General features: G+C 38.7%; 1 protein-coding gene across 2 annotated transcripts in view; it reads left to right on the top strand.

The window, feature by feature from the left end:
• The first annotated feature begins 5,152 nt into the window (after nucleotides 1–5,152).
• The window catches only part of SLC14A1 (solute carrier family 14 member 1 (Kidd blood group)), a 103,382-nt gene continuing 94,680 nt past the window's right edge, over nucleotides 5,153–13,854 (top strand). Inside the window, exons 1-2 of one of the 2 annotated variants that reach the window (XM_072605247.1) lie at nucleotides 5,153–5,447; nucleotides 7,087–7,289. In XM_072605247.1, coding sequence (XP_072461348.1) covers nucleotides 7,218–7,289 — 72 coding nt within the window. In that variant the 5' untranslated portion in view covers nucleotides 5,153–5,447; nucleotides 7,087–7,217. Of the gene's footprint in view, nucleotides 5,448–7,086; nucleotides 7,290–8,638; nucleotides 8,971–13,854 lie in introns of those variants that run through there. The other variant, XM_072605248.1, reaches the window with a different exon arrangement.

Raw genomic sequence — 13,854 nt, 5'->3', positions numbered from 1 at the left:
TTCCTTCCTTACCACCTGAGACATATGTTTACCCAGCTTAGAATCTCAACATTTGACTGACACTGCTTTGTTAATTGTCTTGTCTTACTGAATTTATGATTTGCTTAATTAGAAGAGTTTCCTTCTCATGGCAAAATGTACTTAAGACAGATGTTTTCTGTACTAGGTAGTCAGAGTCACCTCTGACTCCATAGCGCTATGTAACTGTTTTCTTTATGGGGAATTGATTAATTAATTAAATCATAAAATGTATGCATTCAGCCTGTTGCCTTTCTTTAGCCAAGTTTTCAGGTGAACATACCTAAACAAAAGAGATATTAAAAAAGAAAGAAAATTACAGACTAATATGTGTGTATGTGTATACGTGTGTGAAAATATATATGTATATAAACACACACATATATGGATGTTTGTGTGAATTTCCCATGAAAACTCTCCCACTGGAGTTAGGGTTTAGGGGGAATTAGGGTAATGGTAGGAAGGTGAGAAAGGGAAGAATGCTGCAGGTATTCCAAATTGAAACTATGCATTAATTTTTCCATAGAAACATTTCTATTAATAATGAGGTTCTTCAGGACCATAATTAGCACAAGATAGGAATTCATGCTAGACTTGTAATTTCATTGGGATTCACCGTTGGGATTCACCAAGGGACTCCCAGGTGAGACAGCTCTTTCTGCCAAAGCAGATCAGCAACCTCTCTGAAATTTCTAGTCCTAAGAGAGTTGCCTAGAGCAGTGGTATCAAATACAAATAGAAACAGATACCTACTGGGCACTTCTGACTTAGAAAACCACAAATTAACATTATCTATGTTGTATTATATTTTTATTTATTCATTTTGTTAACATTTACCAATTACATTTTAGTCTAATTTGACACCTTGGGTCTAGAATATTGAGAGAGTAAGAGATTATTTATAATCACACAGCTAGCATGTGTCTAAGGCTGTCTTGAACCCACATGTAATAGCACTGAGGTTATCTCTCTATCCGCTACACCTTAGTGCCTCTCCTTACTTAGGCATGTCATGGGTTAAACAGACTCTTGTGGTTTGCCCATAGAGCTACATATAACATTGTTTCTGTAGAAAATAAAACAAATAAACAAATGAATGAATGAATGTATTCCAAGCTTGCAACACTCAATTAGCGAAGGAACATTTAGAACATGAAACTCTTGGTAAGTCAGAAACAGTTTGTGGGACTAGATAAAGTAGTTACCAAGTATAGGGCCTTGAAGTTATTTCAAGAAATCAGCAGATCCTTAGGCATACCAAGCATGGCTATTTTGATATATTTTTTAGCTTCAGCAAAACAAAATATGAATAGCCTCTTGAAGACTGAAAAATCTTATATTTAGGGCAAATCACTTCACCCTGTGAAATGAAGACTAGATGACCTCTAATGACACTTCCAGTCAAAAAAATCTATGCCCGTATCATCCTACTATGTTTCAAATATAGGCAGCCACTGTTTTGATTAATAAAATGTAAATTGATTTAAAACCCTCACTGTATTCATAGTCATTTTTTGTCATCATGTATTTTCTCAGTACCTGCAGTGTACAGACTAAGGGACTATAACAGACATGGTATGTGGTGCCTAACTCAAATAGAAATACATCTCATGGAGAGTCTATTGACTGAGAAAAACACAAATTAGCATTGTCTAATTTGCACTGTATTATTTTTTATTTTGTTAAAAATTTTCCAATGACCTTTTAATATATGATTAATATGATTCTGTTTATACTGGAGAGTTTTGACAGCCACATGTAGCAGTGAGTTCTGAGTTTACATTTCTGTTGTAGAGGATGCTAAGGCGACTATACTGTGGCTCCCACCCTGAAAGAACTTACATTCTTTTATAAGAGTTACGAAAATTACTATGACATAGATTAGAATACACTAAGTACATAAGAGAGATACAGACAAGATGCCATGAAGATTCAAAGGAGGAAGAGACCATTCCTTGCTGGGGACATCAGGGAATGTTTCATTGAACAGATAATATTTAAAGTGAGCCTTGGAAGAAGGATCAAATTTCTATAGAAAGAGATAAAGGAATTCTGGAAAATTGGGAAGGGCATTCCAAACATAGTGAATAGCATGAGCAAAAATGGAAATAAAGAGAAATTGTTGAGATTTAAGGGTGTTCAGGATCCCAAAATACTGACACACTAGGTCCTTCCTGAATGAATTCTACTCAAGCCTTCTTTATACCAAAGGAAAACAAAGTTTGTTAAAGATCCATCATATTGGGTAGACTCTTAAGAAACCTCTACATTGGCTAAACTCTTAAGGAATGTGATAATACTAGTGGAGCCAGATTGAATGAGTTAGATTAAATGTACGCATTTTCATGGAAGAAAGATGTCTCTTATATACAAAAAGACTGAGGGAGAGATCTAGGGGTGGTCTGGTGGTCTGAGGTGACTGGAGGAGGGGTCCAGGGAGCGTCTTGATGGGAGTGCTCTATAGACTGGGGTAACTAGAATTTGGACTCCAGGAACCAAGAGAATGGGATTAAGCATGGGAAGTAGCTGAAGGCTACCTGGAGATAGCAGACAATGGAAGGCTAGGCTAGGTTAAGGGTAACAGAGTTTGGATTTAGTGATCACAGAAGGTTTAGGGCCTCAAGCAAGCACCAGATCAAGTCGGAAGATTCAAGGAGAGTTCAAGGGAGCTCGCAGAGCCTATACCCCATCAAAATGATCAAAGAGGCACAATTGCTATATTCTAGTTTGATGGAATACTATGTGAAGAGGAATAACATAAAAGAAAATTGGAAAAAATGTGTTGTAACCAGGCTGTGTAGGGCCTTAAATGTCATGTTGAATAATTCAGACTTTATTTGGTGGACAATGGAGAATCTTTGGAGGTTTTTGAGCACTGCAACATCCAGAAGGGATATATGAGATAGATTAGAAGATAGAGCCCTAGGACCCTCTTAGATCCTTTCCAGTTTGGTCTGTTGTTCTGTAACCCATTGACCTAATCCAGCAGTGGGAAACGTTGCCTTCCCCATTGCTGGTACAACTGGGAGGACCTAACTGGCCCCTGCTTCCAATTTTCTTGGCTCTAATTTCTTCTTCAACCAGGCACAAGGGACTCCAAAGAGCTCAGAGCCAAGAACTCACACTAGCAACGTTGAGGTTTAGGGGTGCTGGGGACCTCGAAATATTGACATGCCAGGCCCTGCTCAAATGAATTCAACTCAATTTCTTTAAACCAAAGGAAAACAACGCTTATTAAAGATTCACCATATTGGGTTGACTCTTAAGGAGCCTAAGCATTTGTAACGCTTGTATCACAAGCGGGACACATAGAATCTCAGTTAGACAGAATCTGAGCTGGATTGAATCTGAGTGCCTTCATGGAGGCAAGATGGAACTTAAATACAGAAATGACTGTAGGAGGGATCTGGGGGTGGTCTGGTAGTCTAGGGTAATGCGAGGAGGGGTTTAGGGAGGATCTCCTTGGGACTGGGGTGACTGGTCAAGGGTTAGAAACAGCTGGAGGCAGTCAGAAGATATCAGACAATGGAGGGCTTGGATGGGAAGCAGGTGGGGCAATCCAGAGGTAACAGACAAAGGAAGGCCAGGCTAGGCCAAGGGCAACAGATTTGAATATGAAAGACCAGATTAAGTGGGGATATTCAAGGGAAGTTCAGGGAGGTTCCCAAAGTCTGAACCCCATCAGCCAGGTGATCATTGTCTATGACTTCCGCAACAGTAGGTCCCTCCTCAAGCACCACTTTATGTTTATTTTTTTGGGACGAATGGCTCAGAGTAAATGTAAATAGGATTGTTTCTCTTTTGGTCTGAAACCCTGAATGTCTTACTCTGACAGTTTGATGTTTTGTTTTGTTTTGTTTTTAATTAAAGGGACCATCCCTCAGTTCCCTTCTTAAATAGCCCTAATCACTGAAAGAGTGTTGCCTCAAAATGAGAACTTGGAAAGACCTTAGCTCCAAGAGGCCAAGATCCCCTGCTGCATCCTGGACCATCTCCAGTCATCCTGATCTATGTCTAGCCACTGCACCCAGATGGCTCCGGAGGAAAAAGTGAGGCTGGTGACTTTGCACAGCCCTCCCTCACTTAAATCCAATTCATTTACAAGTCATGGCATCATCTCCCTAATGTCATGGTCCTCTTCCAGAACAAAGGACAAACCACACAACCGCACACAACTTCCACAAGCATCCAGTGAAGTCCCCAGCATGCTACATGTAAAGGTTCCAAGTTCAGATTACAGTTAAAATACATTTTCTCTATCATTTCAAGATTCAAAGACTTCTCTAACAGCTGCTCAAATATACATCCTAGGATTGCTGTCATTCATACCCTTTTCCTTAGGGTGGACATCTTTCAGAGAGAGAGGACCCGGATGGGAAATGCTCTTTCTGAATGTCAAGCATTTAATTTCTTGAAGTCAGTAACAAAAAAAACACCATGAATCTCTTTAAAAGTCCTCCATTGAACCTCCTTTGACCCAACCCCAGCCCCAGGGCATAGTAGGTGACTATGTCACATGGTTAAACTGCTTCTCAGTTTAACAAACATTTAGAAAGGCCTCCTATTTGCCTGGCTGTCTGCTAGGTGTGGGGAACGGAGACTAAAATTAAAATAGTCTCTGACCCAAGAGCTTATTGTTTACTAAAAACCTTATGATTCCCAAAATTACATTTTTCAAAAGTCTTTCTCTAGACACCTGCCTGGCATGGGTGTCTGAAATTCCTTTTACCACCAGTTGGATATTTTGCAGGGCTGTTTTAGAGGGGATTTCTATTCTGAGATTCAAAGCCTCTGCGTCACTTCAGAGTAACTAACCTATTGCCACTCGGTAGCAGAGGGCAGGGACCTAGAGACTGATGCCTTCGATGGGAAGATTTTAAGGAGGACGGTGGAATCTTGGAGGAGATGCAGGCTGAAGATTCTAGGCAGGCAGGAGGCCACATGAAGGGTCTGGGTAAAGGGGGTCCAGAAAAGGAAGGCTCAAACCCAAACTTGAGCTGGTCCTCCCCATAGAAAAAAAAAAAGGATCAAGGAAGAAAACAACCCCCCAAATCAGAAAGAAACATCCGGGCTAACTGAAGGGGCCCCCGGAAGAAGGCTGAGGTAGCAGAAGGGGGAAGCCAAGCAGCATAACTGTCAGAGGCATCAAAGCCCAAGTGGGGCCCATCCAAGAGTCAGCTGGGCTTGGTGTTGCAGGGGCCCAGACTTGACAGAAGGACTGTTGAGGGGTATGAGGAGCAGCAAGTGTGAGAAGTTAGCAGGTGCAGAGGCCCAGCAGGAGTAGGTGTCCCCTGAGGGAGGAGGTGGTTCCATTAGCCCAGCTGCCTCGGTATCTGCTGAAAGGACCTGTTTTGCACCAGCTTGCAGAAGCCCCTGGTGCCCGATTTGCAGGGAACCCTAACAGAATTGATAACTAGCTCAGCAATGAGGTAAGGAGACCCTGAGCCAGGAAACGAGGCTGGCAGGGCCTCATAGGAACCATAGGACATCGCTGGGTGTGGGGAAAGGACCCTCCTTCCTGGGGAAAGGGCCTTTGGGCCAGGTTGCTGCCTCTGCAAAACGTAGGCTTGCCTTCAGTGCCAATGGCTAGGAGTGTCCTCCCTCTTCCCTGGCCCCCAAGAAGGAGTCAGTCTGCCGTGGGTCCCAAGAAGGTATGGGGATGGTATGAGCTCTTGCGTCCTCTGCTATGGAGGTAGCAAACATGAACTTAGAAGGGGAATAGTAGGGAATCAGTAAGGTAAAAGGAAAACCTCTCAGAAATGAAGCAGGCTGTGGAGGACCCTAAAATTTCAGGAGATGGAAATTGTGGAAGAAAAAATTTATTTAGCAAGGCAGGAAAGAAAAGGGAATGAAATATAAGGATAATGGGGTTACTTATTGTCATATTGTGCGAGGACAGATTCAGGCCCCCTTCTTCTGACTGTAAGATAAGGAGCTAAGCCAAAAGGAGCCATGTATACCTAAAAGACCATAATTTAGCAGCAGCTGGGGAGATGCTTACGAAGGCTGGCCAGACTATAAAATCCTGTTTGACTCTTAAAGCCCCTCATAATCTGACTCCTCCTTCTTACCTTTCTCATCTTCTTCTACTTGACTCCCCTTTATTTCACAATCCAGTGACTCTGGACTCTGCTGTTTCTTGCACATAACACAACACTCCACGTACCAAAACTAGGCCTTTTGCTCTCCTCGATTCTGCCTCCTAGCTTCCCTAAGCGCATGGGCGTGCGCGCACACACACACACACACACACACACACACACACACACACACACACACACACACTCAGAGATTGTCTACTATTTGTGCTGTATATATCTTTTATCTATGTAATCATTTCCATGTTTTCTCTCACATTAGAAAGTGAGTTGTCTGAGAGCAAGGTCTAAGTTTTTGCCTTGCTTTGTATCCCCAGGCTATTAGGACAGTGCTTGATACAGCATAAAGTCTTAATAAATGCTTATTGACTTGAGGATAAGTAGTTACCTTTATCCTTCACCCTTCCTAGGGGATGAGGGTAGTTAAAAAACTTTGAATGTAATGCCTAGAGACTTGAGGTTGAATGCCAGCTTTGTTACTTACTATTTGAGTCATTTTGCTAAAGTAACTGAACCTCTCTTGCCCGCAGTTTCCTCATCTGTAAAAAACAAGGGCACTCAGACTAGTTGATTCTAAAGTCCAGCTCTAGAACCTATGGTTATATTATTTTTCTTTTAATTGAGCAAATACGTGTTAACATTTATTATTCTTGAGGTAATGAAACTTTTCCCCACTAATAACCTGAACTAGTAGCTTCTTAAACCTTAATCAACTAATGTCTTATAAAGATGAGTTTAATGGGTCCTTAAAAGCAAGAATGGGATAGGTTATGGGAAGGGAAAGGGATTGTGAGAATGGGAGTATGGAGAGATGTGCTAGAAAGGGAGGTGTGGCAGCTCAAAGAAGAGGCACCACCTGTGTGTTTTGTAGTTTGTCCTTTGTTCTTGAAGAGGACCATGACATCAGGAAGATGATGGCATGATTTGCAAGTGAATTGGATTTTAGTCACAGTCTCACTTTCTCCTCCAGAGCCATCTGTGTCCAGTGGCCAGATATGGATCAGGACAACTCTAGATGCCCCATGATGCAGTGGGAGGCCTTGACCTTTTGAAGCTAAGGTCTTTCAAAGTTCTCATTTTGACTGAACAAAATTTACCTTGATGGTTGAACCTGTGTGTGACCCTGTTTTACCTAAGGCAATCTCTGAAAGGTACATCCTCATAAGACATAAGGTGGGTACCCCTGGTTAGCTATTTGATCTCTGTCTCTGGCCTGCTCTATCTCCCTATGTTTCCAGGAAACGTAACAACATCTCACTATCCTCTAGAACAGAGGTTCTTAATAGCCTGGTGAAGTCTATCGACCTCTTCTCAAAATAATTGTTTGTTTTAATAATAATGGAAGGAACTACTAAATTTCAGTTAGAGTTACTAAAAATAAAGAAACCATTTCCCCCAAGTTCTACTAACGGGCCCCGGCAGATGAAGGACTCCAGCTCTAGGGGAAGTAAGATCCAGCCAATATTTTTTGGGCTCTGCCTACCTTCCCTGTCTTTCAGTTCCCTGACCAAGAAAGTAGTCTACATAAGGAGATTAGGGATTCATAGGGATTCTTAAATTCTAGAAATAGCGCATACAAATTACATAGCAATTCACACCATGCTCTCTATTACTTTCTGTGACTGTCATTTGAACAAAATTTTACATGTTCTGCATAGCATTATATGCCCTTTTTCTTTCTTACTGTGCCTTTAATAATCATCCCAAAACACAAGCATTCCACCATACAAAGAACAAGTTAAGAGGACTGGATAAGAAACTATGAATTTCTGTCATGTATCATTTTTTTTTCTGTGTGTGTGTGTGTGTGTGTGTGTGTGTGAGAGAGAGAGAGAGAGAGAGAGAGAGAGAGAGACAGAGAGAGGGAGAGAGAGAGAGAGAGAGAGAGAGAGAGAGAGAGACAGAGACAGAGACAGAGACAGAGACAGAGAGAGAAAGAGGAAAGAGAAAATTTTAAAAAGTAGAAACAAAATAACTCTACGTGTGTTCCCTGTTGCGTTTGTTTTCTTCTGGACATTTTCAAATATGTTTTACTTATGTGTTTGTTTGGGGGGTGGGAGCAGAATTGTGTATCTATCACTACCCACTAATCCCTTTCCAAATAGAAATCTCTCTTGTAATAGGCATGTATAGTTGGACAAAACCAATTCTTACTTTATACTTTTCAAATCACTTTGAACTATGTCACTCAATAGATGAAGAACGACTACTCCTAGCTCCTGCCCCTCCTCCACCAGCCATGTATATCAAACTTACTTATAAAATGTTTTAAGAACTACAAAGATTAGGGCAAGTATATTTAACAAGGGAATAAATAGGTGTAGACAGAGCCATCTCTGAGGTGCCACTTAACATAAGATTTCATTTTCTGGGAACTGAGGAAGGGGATTAGGGGGTGGGGAAACATGATGGTTCTGCTAGCTGATGCTAAAGACCTGAGATTCAAATACATAAATCAGTCTCCTACTTCCTCTCCTTTGTGGATGTAAAGGTTGGAACTGCCCCTCCTCCCTAGAAGTATGAATCTCTCAAGCTGTTCTTCTGAGACTTCTTTGTCCCTATTAGCCTGCTGTTCGAGTTGGGTAGAAAGCACAAGAAGTGATTTGTCTAATTCTCTCCTTTTTGCCCTCCCCCTTTCATGTGAACTTTCTCTGAAACCAACCATTCCCAGTACAGTCTTAGGGCTCTAGATAGATAATTAGAAAAGGAACAGACCCATTTCTTTTCCAGGGAACAAGTCAAGGCTTTGTGGCAGGGAAAAGACCACTAGTTGTTTTTGAGGATGGGAGACAGAGCATGGCTAACTGGACCAAGGAAAAGCATTCCTGACAAGATGTGGTTTGAACACCTAAAGGTAGGAATGTGATAGTTAACCCTAAACTGATAGAATGCTGTACTTTGCTTTGTGGATGAACAACACACTTGGGGCAAGGAGTTGATAAGGAGATGGGTGAAATGACTAGGATGATTGACCCACAGCACTCCCCTTTTCTTTGACTGCTTTTTCTAGTAATTCTGTCTGCATTTGATGATTATGTGGCCAGCTGGTTATGTTGACATCTGTCAAAGGGACATGAACATGCTTCTAAAAGCAATCAGTGTTATATGATTGTGATTCAACTCAGCATATCACTCAGTGTTGTGAAGTGGATAGAGAGTAAGGTTGACATCAGAAAGGCCTGGGTTTGAGTGTTACTTCCAGTACATAATAACTCTAAAGCTAGGTAAATCTCTCAGTGTCAGAGGCACCTAAGATCTTAAGATAGGGCCCATTAACTTTTTTAAAATATGTATTTTGGTAAAGACATTATTCTTACACTTCACCAGACTGCTAAGGGAGTCCATGACACAAACATGGTTAAGAAGCCTTGTTCTAAGTTGATCTTGTTATTTTATAGCATGTTGTATAGATAGATCTTCATTGGTAAAGAGTGGATGGTGGAAAGGGTCCAGATGGTAGAAAGCTTTCATTGTGATGATTTTTTTTTTTCTCACATTGTAAGGTAGCATTGGAGTCTGTACTAGCATCTCCTGACGCCAATTGCATGCTTATGTTTATGTCTTATGCAATTTTGTCACAAAGTTCCGTTAGATCACATACTAGGCTCAATATATGCACTGTTTTGGGCTGAAATATTGAGCTTTGATTTCAGGATAATAGACAAGACTAAGGAGTGTCCTGCAGATTTTCAGTAGTACCATTCATTTTCCTTCTTCATTCTGCCACCTAAAAAAAATACATTTGGAATACCTTGAAGGGAGACATTAGCTATTTGTACTGGGAAAAAAATAATGTATTTCAAGAGCTTCCTTCAAAAGTGATGAGTTCCCTGTTACTTGGAGGTTCTCACAAAAGAAGATAGAATATGACCACTTGTCAGGAAGGTTTTAACAAGGGGTTTCTCTTGGATGTGGATTGGAATAGATGCTTTCTAAGGAACTCTAGCTCCAAGAATCTTTGATTCTACTATTAATTAATCAAAAAAGGAGCTACCAGTATTAATAAGGCTGTCTTCTTTGGGCTACATCCAAATTAGGGAATGAAGATAGCTTTTTAAAAGCATAATCTTTAATGAATAATTATCATAATTATTCAATATTCTATTGGAAATCCCAGCAATAGCAATAAGAGAAGAAAAAGAAATAGAAGGAATTAGACTAAGGAATGATGTAATCAAACTATCTCTTTTTGCAGATGATATGATTACATGCTTGGCAAATCCCAAAGACTCAACTAAAAAGTTAGTTGAAACAATTAATGTTAGCAAAGTCTTGGGAGGTAAAGTAAATCCATATAGCATTCCTATGTCACAAACAAAACTCTGCAAAGAAAATATGTTAAAAAAAAATACCATTTAAAATTATTCTAGGCAGTATAAAATATCCAGGAGTAGCACATTTGTCAAAACAAACTCAGGAACTATATAAATAAAATTATTAAAAAAAAACTTTTTATACAAATAAAATCAGATTTAATTAAGTGGAGAAATAATAACTGCTCATGGGTAGGCAGGGCCAATATGATAAAAATGACAATTTTACCCAAACTAATTTATGTATTCAATGCCATCCCAATTAAATTACCAAAAAAAATTTACTGAATTGTAAAAAATAATAACAAAATTAATTGGGAAAACAAGAAGTCAAGAACATTAAAGGAAATAATGAAAAAAATGTAAATAAAGGAGATTTAGCAGTACCAGTAATTTATTTTATAAGGCAGTAATTATCAAAACTATCTCATACTGGTTAAGAAATAGAAAGGTAGTAAACAGCAAAGAGAAATCATAAGGGACTTACTAAAGTTGAACTGTTTACATTCCTATATGGAAAGACAATATTTGTAACTCTTGAAATTATTCAGTATCTGGGTAGTTGGTGGGATTACACACACACACACACACACACACACACACACACACACACACACAGCACAGAGTGAATTGAATAGGATGGGATCATATCTTTAAAAAATGAAATTAAGCAGTGAGAGAGAAATATACTGGGAGGAGAAAGGGAGAAATGGAATGGGGCAAATTATCTCTCATAAAAGAGGCAAGCAAAAGACTTTTTAGTGGAGGGAAAAAGAGGGGAGGTGAGAGAAAAACATGAAGTTTACTCTTCGCATTCAACTAAAGGAAGGAAGAAAATGCACACTCATTTTGGTATGAAAACCTATCTTACAATACAGGAAAGTGGGGGAGAAGGGGATAAGCAGGGTGGGGGGGATGATGGAAAGGAGGGCAATGGGAGGAGGGAGCAATTTGAAGTGAACACTCTTGGGGAGGGACAGGATCAAAAGAGAGAATAGAAGCAATGGGGGGCAGGATAGGATGGAGGGAAATATAGTTAGTCTTACACAACACAACTATTACGGAAATCATTTGCAAAACTACACAGATATGGCCTATATTGAATTTCTTGCCTTCCCAAAGGGAATGTGTAGAGAAGGAAGGATGAAGAGAAGTTGGAACTCAAAGTTTTAGCAACAACTGTTGAGTACTGTTCTTGCTACTAGGAAATAAGAAATACAGGTAATGGGGTATAGAAAGTTATCTGGCCCTACAAGGACAAAAGAGAAGATGGGGACAAGGGAAGGGAGGGATGATAGAAGAGAGGGCAGATTGGTGATAGTGGCAATTAGAATGCTCGGTGTTTTGGGGTGGGGGGAGGGGACAAATGGGAAGAAAATTTGGAACCCAAAATTTTGTGAAAATGAATGTTAAAAGTTAAATAAATAAATTCAAAAAAAAAGAAATAGAAAGGTAGATCAATAGAATAGGATAGACATACAATTTACAGTAGCAAACATTTGCATTTGACAAGTGTAAAGACAAGGTTTTGGGATAAGAATTCATTACTTGGCAAAAATTGCTGGGAAAACTGGAAAGCAGGATGACAGAAACTGGGCATAGACCAATATCTTATACAATTTACCAAGATAAGTTCAAAATGGATGCATGACTTAGATATAAAGAGAGATTTTATGAGAAAATTAGAAGAACATGGAACATATTACTTCTCAGATTTATATATAGGCAAACAATTTATGAATAAACAAAAGATAGAAAGCAAAATTAGATATAAAATGGATAATTTTGATTACATTAAATTTAAAAGGGGTTGTACAAATCAAACCAATGTAGCCAAGATCAAAAGGAAAGCAAAAAAGTAGGGAGTGGGGAGAGTTTATAGACAGTTTATCAGGTAAAGGTCTCATGTCTCAAATATGTAAAGAACTTTGTCAAATGTATAAGAACACATCATTCCCCAATTGACAAATGGTCAAAGAATATGAACAGGTAGTTTTCCAATGAAAAAATTAAAACTCTTTATAGTCATGTGAAAATATGCTCTAAATCATTATTGATTAGAGAAATGCAAATTAAAACAACCTTGAAATATCATTTTCTACGTAACTACTGTTGTGCTATAAGAAATAATGAGCTCAATGATCTTAGAAAAACATGGAAAGATGCATAAAATAATGAACAAAATGAGCAGAAACCAAGACAACATTGTATACAGTAACAGCAGTAATATTTTAAGAATGACTTTGAGAGAATAAGTTATTTTGACTATTATAAATACTCAAATTAACTATAAAAGGCTATGAAGAAAGATGCTATCTATATCCAAAGAAAGAAATGATAAATAGAAATATGTATAGATTAATTTTACATGCATACATATATTTGTGTCTAATGGTAGCTATCTCTAAGGTGGGGGTAAGGGGAAGGTGGAAAACAAGAAACAAAAGACATTTACATTATAATTTATGATAATTATGTTGTATATTTGAAAGAAATAGCAAGTTGTACTTAGTAGATTTGCAGTTTCATGTAAAATCATCCTTTTTATTGTACTATATTAAAGAAATACTTAGTTTTATTTCATAAATATGTATTAATGTAAAAAAAAGGGAAAAAGGGGAAAAAGCATCATCTCACCAAGGCATAAAAGAATAAGAATTCAATAGAAATAATGATTCAGAAAGGGCTTTCAAGAGTATAAAGTGTTCTTCCTCCATGTGCTGGTCATAATAGCAGCAGCAGCAGTACAGCATTTATCACAGTTCCTAGCACATAGTAAGAGCTATATAAATGGTGGTGGTGGTAGTAATATGTTTCTAATGAAGCTTTTTTATAAATTCTGACCAAATTCATGATTTCAGCCATCCCAGCCAGTTGCTATAGAACAGATTTCTTTTATACTCAGTAACCCAAATTAATGATGTGGGATAAGTAGAGCATTATTAAGTGCTAATTATATTCCAGGTACTGTCATGGGCTCATAGTTTTAGAAGGAATGTTAAAGATCAAGTCTATACCCTCATTTTTATGAGCATTTTTATGATGAAGATCATAGGCTAATAGGATCATAGATTTAAAACTGGGAAGCCCTTGGAGGCCATCAAGTCTAAACTACTCATTTTACTGATAAGTAAACTGAAGTATAGAGAGGTTAAGTGATGCCCAAGATCATCCAGATATTAAATACGTGAGGCCAGGTTTTCTTGACTACAAATTCAATGTTCTATCTACTACACTATACTACCTCTTGACTATTTATTTCTTGAATTTATAGTTTCTGGGACAATCTCCCAATGACAATAATAGGCCTTTGAGTTTTGTAGCATGTCATACTTTTTAAAGAGTTTTCACAAACTTTCTCAGCTGATCCTCATAATAACTCTTTAAAGTTGATGGAGCAAGTATTATTCCCATTTATAGACATA

The sequence above is a fragment of the Notamacropus eugenii genome, chromosome 4 (assembly GCF_028372415.1).
Source record: "Notamacropus eugenii isolate mMacEug1 chromosome 4, mMacEug1.pri_v2, whole genome shotgun sequence".
Taxonomy (NCBI): domain Eukaryota; kingdom Metazoa; phylum Chordata; class Mammalia; order Diprotodontia; family Macropodidae; genus Notamacropus; species Notamacropus eugenii.
Note: the sequence above shows the minus strand (reverse complement) of the source record. Positions and strands in the feature narration are given on the sequence as shown.